This window comes from Salvelinus namaycush, chromosome 26, assembly GCF_016432855.1.
Source record: "Salvelinus namaycush isolate Seneca chromosome 26, SaNama_1.0, whole genome shotgun sequence".
NCBI classification, from domain to species: domain Eukaryota; kingdom Metazoa; phylum Chordata; class Actinopteri; order Salmoniformes; family Salmonidae; genus Salvelinus; species Salvelinus namaycush.
The window spans coordinates 28,541,925-28,554,732 of NC_052332.1; the positions used below are offsets into that span (position 1 = coordinate 28,541,925).

A 12,808-nucleotide genomic window follows, 5' to 3' on the forward strand; every position below is an offset into this window, starting at 1 on the left:
ATCTAGTCCGGTTTACTGGGTCAGCTGATGTGCGGCGTTGATCTCTCTCTCTATATAACGTCATGGGCTAGTTCATACAAACAAAGACATGAGAGAAATTAAATTTCCAAATAAATAGGAAATAGAGAATTATGTAGTTGGTTTTCAAATACAAAAGTTTTCGACGATTGGATACTTTAAAACGCGACTTTTACGTGAAGGATAACATTGAGAATAGTCCACGTTGCAGATAAATCAAAATTGTGCCGCTCGATCTTGAAAAAAAATATAAATATTTATATATATATTCGGTGCGCGGACACCATAGTTGCTAGGGAGTGCAGTGTCCTGTTTAAAATCTAAACCAAAGCGGATTGATACACAATTTGAAGCGGCAAAGGGCGCGTAGGACTACAAAATTTGATTATCATATTTTCAAAGTCGTTGTTAGGTACAGTAGATAGTACGATCAAATCAACATATCAAAATGGTAAGTTCCCTTTGCTGTATATTTTTTTTTATTAAATACACATTTTGGATGAATATAATTGGCTAAACAAATGCATGTCATTTGTTTAGCCAGGTACAGTACTAGAGCAATCTAGCTGGTTGGCTAGCAAGCTACACTACATGGCTAGCTAATGTGTTGGCTTGGTTGTTTTCTAACTGGGCGATTGATTAGCTATTTAGCTAAGCACAGCAGACTGTTGGTTACTCACAACATTATGATGATGGCTAAAGAGATACAGTAACGTTAATTACATGTATTATCAATGTGGTAGCTAGTTAGATCTGCGTCAATCCAGTCTTTAATAAGGTTAATGTTAGTTGTGTCCGACACAGACAGCTAGTTCCGCTACGACGAGGAAACGAACTACTGTAACGTTAGCTAAAGTTAGTATGGCTGTTTGTCAAAACTATCCACCTTGGCTGGCGTCTTTGTTCCACATTAACATTCGATAGTATTCCAGGCTAGTTAATTTACCTATACAGTCGCTAGTTAACTCGTTTTGTGTAGTTGACTATTTTGGCTAGCCAGGTAGTTAACGCTAGCTAGCTGGACCTGAGAGCTAGTCATGGCTAGAAAGTATCTGGCTTTCTTCAAATTAACGTCCAATGTGACTTTTCGTAACAAACTAGGATCATTTATGCAGGAGGTTCGGTAAATTAAAGTAACAGGTTAGGATAATTTGGTTAGGGTTAGCTAAAATATTTTTTTTACGTTAATTTTATTAAAGCTGGGAATTGATGGAAATTATGTAAAAATGTAACACTAGCCACTTTAAACAATGCCACTTAATATGTTTACATACCCTACATTACTCATCTCATATGTATATACTGTACTCTATATAATCTACTGCATCTTGCCATCTTTATGTAATACATGTATCACTAGCCACTTTAAACTATGCCACTTTATGTTTATATACCCTACATTACTCATCTCATATGTATATACTGTACTCTATACCATCTACTGCATCTTGCCTATGCCGTTCTGTACCATCATTCATTCATATATCTTTATGTACATATTCTTTATCCCTTTACACTTGTGTGTATAAGGTAGTAGTTGTGGAATTGTTAGATTACTCGTTGGTTATTACTGCATTGTCGGCACTAGAAGCACAAGCATTTCGCTACACTCGCATTAACATCTGCTAACCATGTGTATGTGACAAATAAAATTTGATTTGATTTGAGCTGGATCGCTTCTAGACATGAACGTAACATCTGGAATTTGTCGGTTAGCATTGTGTCTATTTAACAGTTGGGTTCCTCAACGTGTTGTAATCTAACGTTAGCTTCTTCAATGTCTTCCGAACTTGGTGAAGCAACGTTACTATATATTGTTCTGGCTAATTTCAGTTCCAGTGGGATATCCCCTGATCCAATGTGTTGCTTTCTAGGGCACTGTACGGCAGCCTGATCAAACATTGGGGCAAATATGGTGCAAGACGGAATCATTTTTAGACAGAACATCACTTGCTAGCACGCTAGCTAGCTAATAATGCGATGTTGCAACTGAAGAAGGATGTATAGATAGATAGCCATGTGTTCTACATAGTAGCTAACGCTCGTTACTTATACCTTTTTCTGGGTAATTTTTATGCAGCCTATGATTATATATGGTAATTACTATTGGGTTAGAATATTGTGGGTGGCATTTGAAAAATTAGGTATAGTTTCTTCAAGTGCAAAAAAGGGGAATCCAAAATCAAAAGGTGTCATTCATGATATAGTTTTTTGCTTTCAGGCAGATCAACTGACAGAGGAACAAATTGCTGGTAAGATGGCTGTATTTGCTCAAACCTTACCAAGGAGTTTAGATGCTTTAGTCAGCATTATGGATGTGGAGAGTGACCTTCTACATTTTTTTCATTCAGAGTTCAAAGAAGCCTTCTCGCTGTTCGATAAAGATGGAGATGGCACCATCACCACCAAAGAGCTGGGCACAGTGATGCGCTCGCTGGGACAGAACCCCACAGAGGCCGAGCTGCAGGACATGATAAATGAGGTGGATGCTGATGGTGAGAGACTTACAAACACTAGCACAAATGCTCTCCATCTCTCCCCCTCAGATTAACACACACAAACGCAGACTATGCACACAATGGAGGGTGTTGATAATGTTCTGATGCAATATCTGATTGGGATGAAAGACCTACTACATTGTAAAAAAAATAAAAAACGTTCCTGTGACAGCATTTTTCTGTAATCCACAGGAAATGGAACCATTGACTTCCCTGAGTTCCTGACCATGATGGCGAGGAAGATGAAGGACACTGACAGTGAGGAGGAAATCAGAGAAGCTTTCAGAGTCTTTGACAAGGTCAGCTAAACTGAGGAATGGAAGACTTTTCGATTATCTTAACGTGGCAAGTCATAGTAGTGCAAATATTAACCAATGCGTTTCATCACTCCCAATAGCTCTGTCTCAAACCTCTCCAGAGTTTCAAAATTCATAATTATTTTTCTTTTAATATTCAGGAATTGCTCAGTAATAAGATCTGCATGTTAGTTAACAATAAATTCAAACCCAAAAAATGAATACATTTCTTGTTGCAGGACGGTAACGGCTATATCAGTGCTGCAGAGCTGCGTCACGTTATGACAAACCTCGGTGAGAAACTGACAGATGAGGAGGTGGATGAGATGATCCGGGAGGCTGATATCGATGGAGATGGACAGGTCAACTACGAAGGTCAGTTTTCCAGTCTTCTCTCTATCTAGTCTTACACTTACGTTAACCTGAGCAACATTGTATATTAGTCAGACAATTTAATTCTCCATTCACAAGCCAAGAAAAGTACAAAACGAATGCTGTCACCCAATTTAATCCATTCAACAACATGCATTCTAGCTTGCCTTGTTTTGTCGTCATAGCAATATATAAAGCAGATTGTTTTATGTATTAGTGCTGCAGTTAGACAACGTTGTTCTCAATCTTCTGTTTGGGCAAGATGGAGTGGCTGAGTCAATTGTTACTGTAAAAAGGAACATTTATTTTTGACCACCACATTCCCTTTGATCATATCAGTGTTGGTAATCCTTCTGTTAGACAGGCGTTGCTCTGCTACTTATATTTCCTAGTGTCCATTTTGTGTAATTTGTTATCCTGTTTAATGGTTTTAAAAGGCAACAAATGTCACTGCAAGTTTAAATTGCAATAATTAAATGTTTGGAAAATGGCTCCATATTATGAACTGTGTGCACAGATGGAGCAAACTGTCGGGCCATGCTCATGAAAAGGTAAAACATTGAAGAACGTAATGAATGGCAGGCAGCTGCAGAAATGCATTTGATTTTCACATCACGATATCGAAGTGTCCTCAGCCTTGCTCTCAACCACCACTCGAGGCAAGGATAACAGAATACCGCGCTGATGAAAAATTAAACATGGCATTATACCACAATTATTTGTGATACTAATGAACAGCCCCTTCAAATACTTGCACATCAATTCGCAGTCTAATTCCGTTAACTCGTGGTTGTGGAGATGGCTCCCAAATATTTGTAATAAAATAAACTTTAAATCACTGTCTCAAATATGGTCAGGCTCAATTCCTGTTGGGTATTGCATTTCTTCCGTGCTTGATATTTTGGAGACACATTAGGCCACATTTTTGGGTTTAGCTGTTCTTTGGGTTCCTCTTGTACCGTGTGTCGTTCACTTGTCAGCTAAGACACAAGTGGTATCTTATAGAATGTAAAGAATGGAGAACCATTTGCCAATGTATGCCTCCTCCGTCCTCCTCCAAATGTTGGTTCCAATCTTGTCTTTCAGAATTTGTGCAGATGATGACGGCAAAATAATACCATAAACCCAAAAGAACCCTTCACCACAAGATCAAACAGTGGGCAACACACTCACTGTCAACACTCGACTGTCCTTTTTCTTTTTTTGCTTTGCATTTGGTTGCTTTCCCCCTTTGTCCATTTCGCTTGATTCAGACTCATCTGCATAATCTGTTTTCTTTCATTGTTCCTCTCTTATGCTCTTTTCTTTGACATTTTCTGTTTTCTCTCAAGTAAAATATTTATTTACATATACTAAAATTGTCGAAACAAACGTGAACAATTTCAAGCTAAAATATATACGGGAAGAGAAATGCATGCTGTGTTACTTTGGGAATATTTTTGTGCTACTCTGCTTGCATTGTTTTTTGTTTATTACATGGGCTATCCTCGTGCAATTTACGGTTGTAGATATTTGCTGTCTTTTAAAGTGCAAAAGATTAACCTGATGGAAGGTGACAGAATTTTAACAATAAAATGGACCGTAATGTACTTCATGTGTGTATGCGCATGTTTTGGTGAATTTCTTTATATGTACATTTGGGTATAGCAGAAATGGTTGTCCAAGGACTCCCCTGTGCAGTGCTGTATGCATATCTCCATTATGTCCTGACATTTTCTTATGCTAGAGCAGGGGCGTGTTCATTATGCTGATTCTGTTGCAAAATGTTTTTGATTAAACTGCAAACAGAACAACTTGTGTTTTGGTTATTAATGTTAATTGGTTTCCCTAATGAATATGCCCCTGGTCTTTCTGTTCAGCACCACCAGTCTCGTTTGAAATGATTTATGCTATTTTAACAATCAAGTAATGATTTCATGTACATTTCACTTATGCGTAAAGATGTAAGGCATTACAATTTTTCAATGGTTATGACATAAGTGGCAATGAACTTCAAACCTGCTCTGAACAATTTCATGTACTATTAGGATATTAATTCCCCCAAGCAAATGCCACTCACCTTGTAATTGTGGTTTTAAAGGAACCCTGTACAAGAAAATACATTTCCCGGTCTATTTTTGAAAATGTTACCTGTGGAAGGGTGAATACAAGTTTGAGAGTCTGCTGCTTGTGGTTTTGTACTGAACTTGTGTGTGATTGAAGTCATGGTCTGTGTTGTCGCTGTCCTACCTATCTGATCATACCATATTGCATATTTAACTCGACAACGTTTCATGTCATCCATATTTTAGGTTTCCCCTCCCATTCCTCAGTTTACTTTTTTACTGTCCATATGTTCTCTTTCTGTTAATGATCTATGTTGAAGACTTTGCCAGTTTAGTTGTCATGTTCTTTCCCCTGCCCTTTAAAGTGGAGTTATTTGGAGGAGAATGAGAGATTATGCATTCCATTGCTAATTAAACTCTTAGACCAGTGTTTCTATACCAAGATTCCTGCCTTATATTTACAGTGCATTTAAAAAGTATTCAGACCCCTTGACTTTTGACATTTTGTTACGTTACAGCCTTATTCTAAAATGTAATGTTTTTTCTCATCAATCTACACAATACCCCATAATGACTAAGCAAAAATAGGTTTTCAGATATATTGTTTACATAAGTATTCAGACCCTTTGCTATGAGACTTGAAATTGAGCTCAGATTTATCCTGTTTCCATTGATCATCCTTGAGGTGTTTCTACAACTTGACTGGAGTCCACCTGTGGTAAATTATATTGATTGGACATGATTTGGAATGGCGCACACACCTGTGTGTGTGTGTGTGTGTGTGTGTGTGTGTGTGTGTGTATATATATATATATAAGATCCCACAGTTGACAGTGCATGTCAGTGCAAAATCAAGCCATGAGGTTGAAGGAATTGTCTGTAGAGCTCCAAGACAGGATTGTGACGAGGGACAGATCTGGGGAAGGGTACCAAAAAATGTCTGCAGCATTGAAGGTCCCCAAGAACAGAGTGGCCTCCATTCTTAAATTAAACAAGTTTGGAACCACCAAGACTTTTCCTAAAGCTGGCTGCCTGGCCAAACTGCGCAATCGGAGGAGAAGGGCCTTGGTCAGGGAGGTGACCAAGAACCCAGAGTTCCTCTGTGGAGATGGGAGTACCTTCCATAAGGACAATCATCTCTAAAGCACTCCTCCAATCAAGCCTTTATGGTAGAGTGGCTAGATGAAAGCCACACCTCAGTAAAAGGCATGACAGCCTGCTTAAAGTTTGACAAAAGGCACCTAAAGGACAGACTGATGAAACCAAGATTGAATGCCAAGCGTCACATCTGGAGGTAACCTGGCACCATCCCTACATTGAAGCGTGGTGGCAGCATCGGTTTACCTTCCAACAGGACAACAAACCTAAGCACACAACCAAGACAGTGCAGGAGTGGCTTCGTGACAAGTCTTTGAATGTCCTTTAGTGGCCCAGCTAGAGCCCGGACTTGAACCCGATCGAACATCTCTGGAGAGACCTGAAAATATCTGGGCAGCAGCTCTCACCATCCAACCTGACAGAGCTTGAGAAGATCTGCAGAGAAGAATGGAATAAACTCCCCAAATCATGCGTGCCAAGCTTGTAGCTTCATACCGAAGAAGACTTGAGGCTGTAATTGCTGCCAAAGGTGCTTCAACAAAGTACTGAGTAAAGGGTGTGAATACTTTTGTAAATGTGGTATTTCTGTTTTAATTATATATATATATATATACACACATCTGCAGAAATTTCTAAGAACCTATTTTTGCTTTGCGGTTGTTGGGTATTGTTTGCAGATTCATGAAAGGGGGGGGGGGGGAGAACCATTTCAACCAGTTTAGAATAAGGCTGTAACAATGTGGAAAAAGTCAAGCGGTGGGAATGCTTTCCGAATGCACTGTATACTCGTACTGTGCAATGAAAGCAAGTGTTTGACAATTCTATCAAGAATATGGACAGACAGTATTTAGTATCTCTATTCTGTCAAGTTTTAATATCGCAACGTTTAGTTGCACATTTGCAAAAATATCTTTAGTTGGCAATGTTTACTGTGCAATAGTAGTGCATCTTGTGTTTACGGTCTGTACCTAGTTGAAAATCAATTATGTATGTCTATTGGCCAGGGTCGGAGGACACACACAGAATGCTAACCTGGTAACTAGAGACTTTACAAATCCTAAGGATCTCTTCAATGCGTAATGAATACCAGAAGTATACAGTGCATTTGGAATGTATTCAGACCCCTTGGCTTTTTCCACATTTTGTTACGTTACAGCCTTATTTTAATATTGATACATTTTTCCCCCCTCAACCTAAACACAATACACAATAATGACAAAATGAAAACAGGTTTTTATACATTTTTGCAAATGTATTTAAAAAAAATTTTTTTTATTTTTTTATTTAAATAAGTATTCAGACCCTCTGCTATGAGACTCGAAATTGAGCTCAGGTGCATCCTGTTTCCATTGATCATCCTTGAGGTGTTTCTACAACTTGACTGGAGTCCACCTGTGGTAAATTATATTGATTGGACATGATTTGGAATGGCACACACCTGTATATACACTGCTCAAAAACATAAAGGGAAACACTAAAATAACACATCCTAGATCTGAATGAATGAAATATTCTTATTAAATACTTTTTTCTTTACATAGTTGAATGTGCTGACAACAAAATCACACAAAAATTATCAATGGAAATCAAATTTATCAACCCATGGAGGTCTGGATTTGGAGTCACACTCAAAATTAAAGTGGAAAACCACACTACAGGCTGATCCAACTTTGATGTAATGTCCTTAAAACAAGTCAAAATGAGGCTCAGTAGTGTGTGTGGCCTCCACGTGCCTGTATGACCTCCCTACAACGCCTGGGCATGCTCTCCTGAGGGATCTCCTCCCAGACCTGGACTAAAGCATCCGCCAACTCCTGGACAGTCTGTGGTGCAACGTGGCGTTGGTGGATGGAGCGAGACATGATGTCCCAGATGTGGGCCAGTCCATAGCATCAATGCCTTCCTCTTGCAGGAACTGCTGACACACTCCAGCCACATGAGGTCTAGCATTGTCTTGCATTAGGAGGAACCCAGGGCCAACCGCACCAGCATATGGTCTCACAAGGGGTCTGAGGATCTCATCTCGGTACCTAATGGCAGTCAGGCTACCTCTGGCGAGCACATGGAGGGCTGTGCGGCCCCCCAAAGAAATGCCACCCCACACCATGACTGACCCACCGCCAAATCGGTCATGCTGGAGGATGTTGCAGGCAGCAGAACGTTCTCCACGGCGTCTCCAGACTGTCACGTCTGTCACATGTGCTCAGTGTGAACCTGCTTTCATCTGTGAAGAGCACAGGGCGCCAGTGGCAAATTTGCCAATCTTGGTGTTCTCTGGCAAATGCCAAACTTCCTGCACGGTGTTGGGCTGTAAGCACAACCCCCACCTGTGGACGTCGGGCCCTCATACCACCCTCATGGAGTCTGTTTCTGACCGTTTGAGCAGACACATGCACATTTGTGGCCTGCTGGAGGTCATTTTGCAGGGCTCTGGCAGTGCTCCTCCTTGCACAAAGGCGGAGGTAGCGGTCCTGCTGCTGGGTTGTTGCCCTCCTACGGCCTCCTCCACGTCTCCTGATGTACTGGCCTGTCTCCTGGTAGCGCCTCCATGCTCTGGACACTACGCTGACAGACACAGCAAACCTTCTTGCCACAGCTCGCATTGATGTGCCATCCTGGATGAGCTGCACTACCTGAGCCACTTGTGTGGGTTGTAGACTCCGTCTCATGCTACCACTAGAGTGAAAGCACCGCCAGCATCCAAAAGTGACCAAAACATCAGCCAGGAAGCATAGGAACTGAGAAGTGGTCTGTAGAACCTGCAGAACCACTCCTTTATTGGGGGTGTCTTGCTAATTGCCTATAATTTCCATCTGTTGTCTATTCCATTTGCACAACAGCATGTGAAATGTATTGTCAATCAGTGTTGCTTCCGTAGTGGACAGTTTGATTTCACAGAAGTGTGATTGACTTGGAGTTACATTGTGTTGTTTAAGTGTTCCCTTTATTTTTTTGAGCAGTGTATATAAGGTCCCACAGTTGACAGTGCATGTCAGTGCAAAACCAAGCCATGAGGTTGAAGGAATTGTCCGTAGAGCTCCGAGACAGGAGTGTGACGAGGGACAGATCTGGGGAAGGGCACCAAAAAATGTCTGCAGCATGGAAGGTCCCCAAGAACACAGTGGCCTCCATCATTCTTAAATGGAAGAAAGTTGGAACCACCAAGACTCTTCCTAGAGTTGGCCGCCCAGCCAAACTGAGTAATCAGGGAAGAAGGGCCAAGAACCTGATAGTCACTGACAGAGCTCTCTGTGGAGATGGTAGCACCTTCTAGATGGACAAACATCTCTGCAGCACTCCACAATCAGGCCTTTATGTTAGTGGCCAGACGGAAGCCACTCCTCAGTAAAAGGCACATGACCGCCTGCTTGGAGTTTGCCAAAAGGCACCTAAAGACTCTAAGACCATTAGAAACAAGATTCTCTGGTCTGATGAAACTAAGATTGAACTCTGGCCTGAATGCCAAGCGTCACTTCTGGTGGAGACCTGGCACCAGTCCTACGGTGAAGCATGGTGGTGGCAGCATCATGCTGTGGTGATGTTTTTCAGTGGCAGGGACTGGGAGACTAGCCAGGATCGATGGAAAGATGAACAGAGCAAAGTACAGAGCGATCATTGATGAAAACCTGCTACAGAGCGCTCAGAAACTCAGACTGGGGCGACGGTTTACCTTCCAGCAGGACAACGACCCTAAGCACACAGCAAAGTCAACGCAGAAGTTGCTATGGGACAAGTCTCTGAATGTCCTTGAGTGGCCCAGCCAGAGCCCGGACTTGAACCCGATCGAACATCTCTGGAGAGACCTGAAAATATCTGGGCAGCAGCTCTCACCATCCAACCTGACAGAGCTTGAGAAGATCTGCAGAGAAGAATGGAATAAACTCCCCAAATCATGCATGCCTAGCTTGTAGCTTCATACCCAAGAAGACTCGAGGCTGTAATCGCTACAAAAGGTGCTTCAACAAAGTACTGAGTAAAGAGTCTGAATGCTTATGTAAATATGTAAATATAATTCAAACTGTTTTTGCTTTGTGATTATGGGGTATTGTGTGAAGATTGATGGGGGAAAAATACTATTTAATCAATTTTAGAATATGGCTGTAATGTAACAAAATGTAGAATAAGTGAAGGGTTCTGAGAACTTTGAATGCACTGTACATCTTTTTTTAATGTAGAATGAATAACAGTGCAATGTTATAATTACTCAAAAAAATTCACCATTTGTGTTTCACAGTGCTGTGTGGTATTAGCTGGCTGTTTTATGATAAACCCCTTGCACAATTCCTCTACCCCGTCAACCAATAGCTGAACAGGTGCGTGTGTGTATTGATTGACGTCGGGTATTACGAATAGCACACATTAATTCCAAACATTAGCCAGGGGTGTAATCCTTAGTACAAACAGTTGCAAAACGTTACGTTTTGAAACTTAAAGGAGAATTTCTATTGGACAAATTTAGGTAAGTCTCCATGTTTCGTTTCGTTTGCGAAACGTTTTACAACAGAATCAGTGGAAAGAATACACCCCTTGAAACTAAATTGACGTAATGAACAAGCTAACCAATAGCAGGTAGCCAAGGGGTGGGCGAGTCGTTGAATGGGTTTAAATGTCTTATCTCAATAGACAGCTAGCTAGTCATTCTAACACCAGACTTTCTTCAGCCAACAAGGAGGACAGTTAGCTAGGGTGCACAGAAAAATCAGAAAAGCCACATGCACTGAGGTAGACCACAGTACCCAGCTAGATCAAATTACGCGGATTGAAGAGAAGACCGAACTGCCAGTGACAGTCAAAAGCGCCACACCGACACCCATGCTAATGTCAGATAGCCACTGAACATTAGCTTGGAGACTTTAAAGCCTCAGTGATTCACGCGTTCTACTGTAGACTTGAGACCGTAAGGTAAGTTTTTATTTTTGCATTACAAGTCTTGGAGAAAAATAGACAATTTGGGGATTGTTTTTGTTGCTTATCCCGTGGTAGTTGGCCAATATCCATCCATCTAACTATGTTTTTACATGCAGGTCCAGAGCTGCTAACTAGTTAGTTCACAGTTGGTTGGCTAGCTAGCTAGTTAGCTATGCCAGCTACTGTAGCCCTTTCTGCATGCAAGTTAGTTGGCTGTGAGGTGGCTGCATACTAAGCACCGAGCAAAAGTGGACAATGCAGCCGACGACGACCCCCCCCCCCCCCCCCCCCCCCCCCAAATAAATAAATAATGGTGACATTTCCACATAGCTAGCCATTTAGAAATATCCGCGACAATGCCCTTTTGGACTCTAGTAAAAACTAGTAATGCACATATTCGCTATCTTCTGACTGACAAATAATACACCGAATGGACGTCAAACGTGAGAACATTGATTGAGATTGGTTTGTTTGCTCTATCTATCAGTGAAGAACCTTGACTTTGTTGCACCAAGCACTGGTGAATCGGTCAAGAGTTCAGTGGAACAGCAACTGTCTAGACGGGTTAATTCATGTGCATGTTGTATCTGTGGGAATGTCTGGAAAGGTTTCTCTTATAAAATCTAGTTTATAGCATGCAACAACGTATAACTTTTGGACTCTTGTTGACTCATTCTGATATAGACCTAACAGTGTTTTTCAATTATTGTCCTCGGGACCCATGAGGCGTGTAGACAAGTCCGAGGTGCAGGCCAGAACCTTGGCTTGGGTATGCAGGACCAGTCTGAAGAACACTGCGGTGGCATAGCCTTTATTGTGCATTAGTGTCCCAACCATCTATTGTGACATTTCCTTATGGTTTCTACTTTTTTCATATCTTACCAACTGCTGTCTATGCCTAATAAATCCGACTGTGATACCAGCTTTCTGGTATTGGCCGTGGTATATTGGCTATATACCGCAAACCCCCGAGATGCCTTACTGCTATTATAAACTAGTTACCAATGTAATCTGAACAGTAAAAATTTTTTTTGTCATACTTGTGGTATATGGTCTGATATACCACAGCTTTAAGCCATTCAGCATTCAGGGCTCTAACCACACTGTTTCTGAACTGAAATAAAGCACTGCAAACACTTGAAGTTTACTTACAAATCAGATAGTTGCACAAAATCACATTTGTACTTACTCTGCTGGTTGTCTGTGCGGTTTGTCTTTATTCGGGTCAAAATTTGAAAAAATAGCCATAGCAATAGTGAATAGCAATAGAATTACTTACTGAACTTTTTAGCGTGCTGTTACTGCCATTGTTATTTCTATCACCTGGCACATGTGCAAAACCATGTAAATATCTGCAAGACTTCAGTTAGTACGCATACTTGAAGGCTACTTCTGTCTTGTCACCTAAGGTGCCGTAGGTGACAAGTCATAATAGCCACACAGACACCTGCATTTTGAAGTTGGTTTAATAATACTTTCCTGTGGATAAATTTCCACAGGCAGAAATCAGCTGACAATGGGTAGAGTAAGTTCAAATTTTATGTACATTTTGCAACAGATGGGACATATAGGT

General features: G+C 41.1%; 2 protein-coding genes across 3 annotated transcripts in view; both read left to right on the forward strand.

The window, feature by feature from the left end:
• Nucleotides 1-50: 50 nt before the first annotated feature.
• Nucleotides 51-4,773, forward strand: LOC120021390 (calmodulin-1). 2 transcript variants are annotated; one of them, XM_038965143.1, is made up of 6 exons: nucleotides 51-469; nucleotides 2,240-2,270; nucleotides 2,370-2,513; nucleotides 2,709-2,815; nucleotides 3,052-3,187; nucleotides 4,271-4,773. In XM_038965143.1, the coding sequence occupies exons 1-6, from the start codon at nucleotides 467-469 to the stop codon at nucleotides 4,297-4,299; spliced, it is 450 nt and encodes a 149-aa protein (XP_038821071.1). In that variant the 5' UTR covers nucleotides 51-466; the 3' UTR covers nucleotides 4,300-4,773. The 2 variants fall into 2 exon arrangements, with proteins under 2 accessions (XP_038821071.1, XP_038821072.1); XM_038965144.1 differs by lacking the exon at nucleotides 51-469 and adding an exon at nucleotides 638-873.
• A 6,160-nt stretch (nucleotides 4,774-10,933) lies between these two features.
• The window catches only part of LOC120021346 (pyruvate carboxylase, mitochondrial-like), a 127,668-nt gene continuing 125,793 nt past the window's right edge, over nucleotides 10,934-12,808 (forward strand). The window contains exon 1 of the mRNA XM_038965059.1: nucleotides 10,934-11,229. The gene's annotated coding sequence lies outside the window, so the exon portion shown is untranslated. The remainder of the gene's footprint in view (nucleotides 11,230-12,808) is intronic.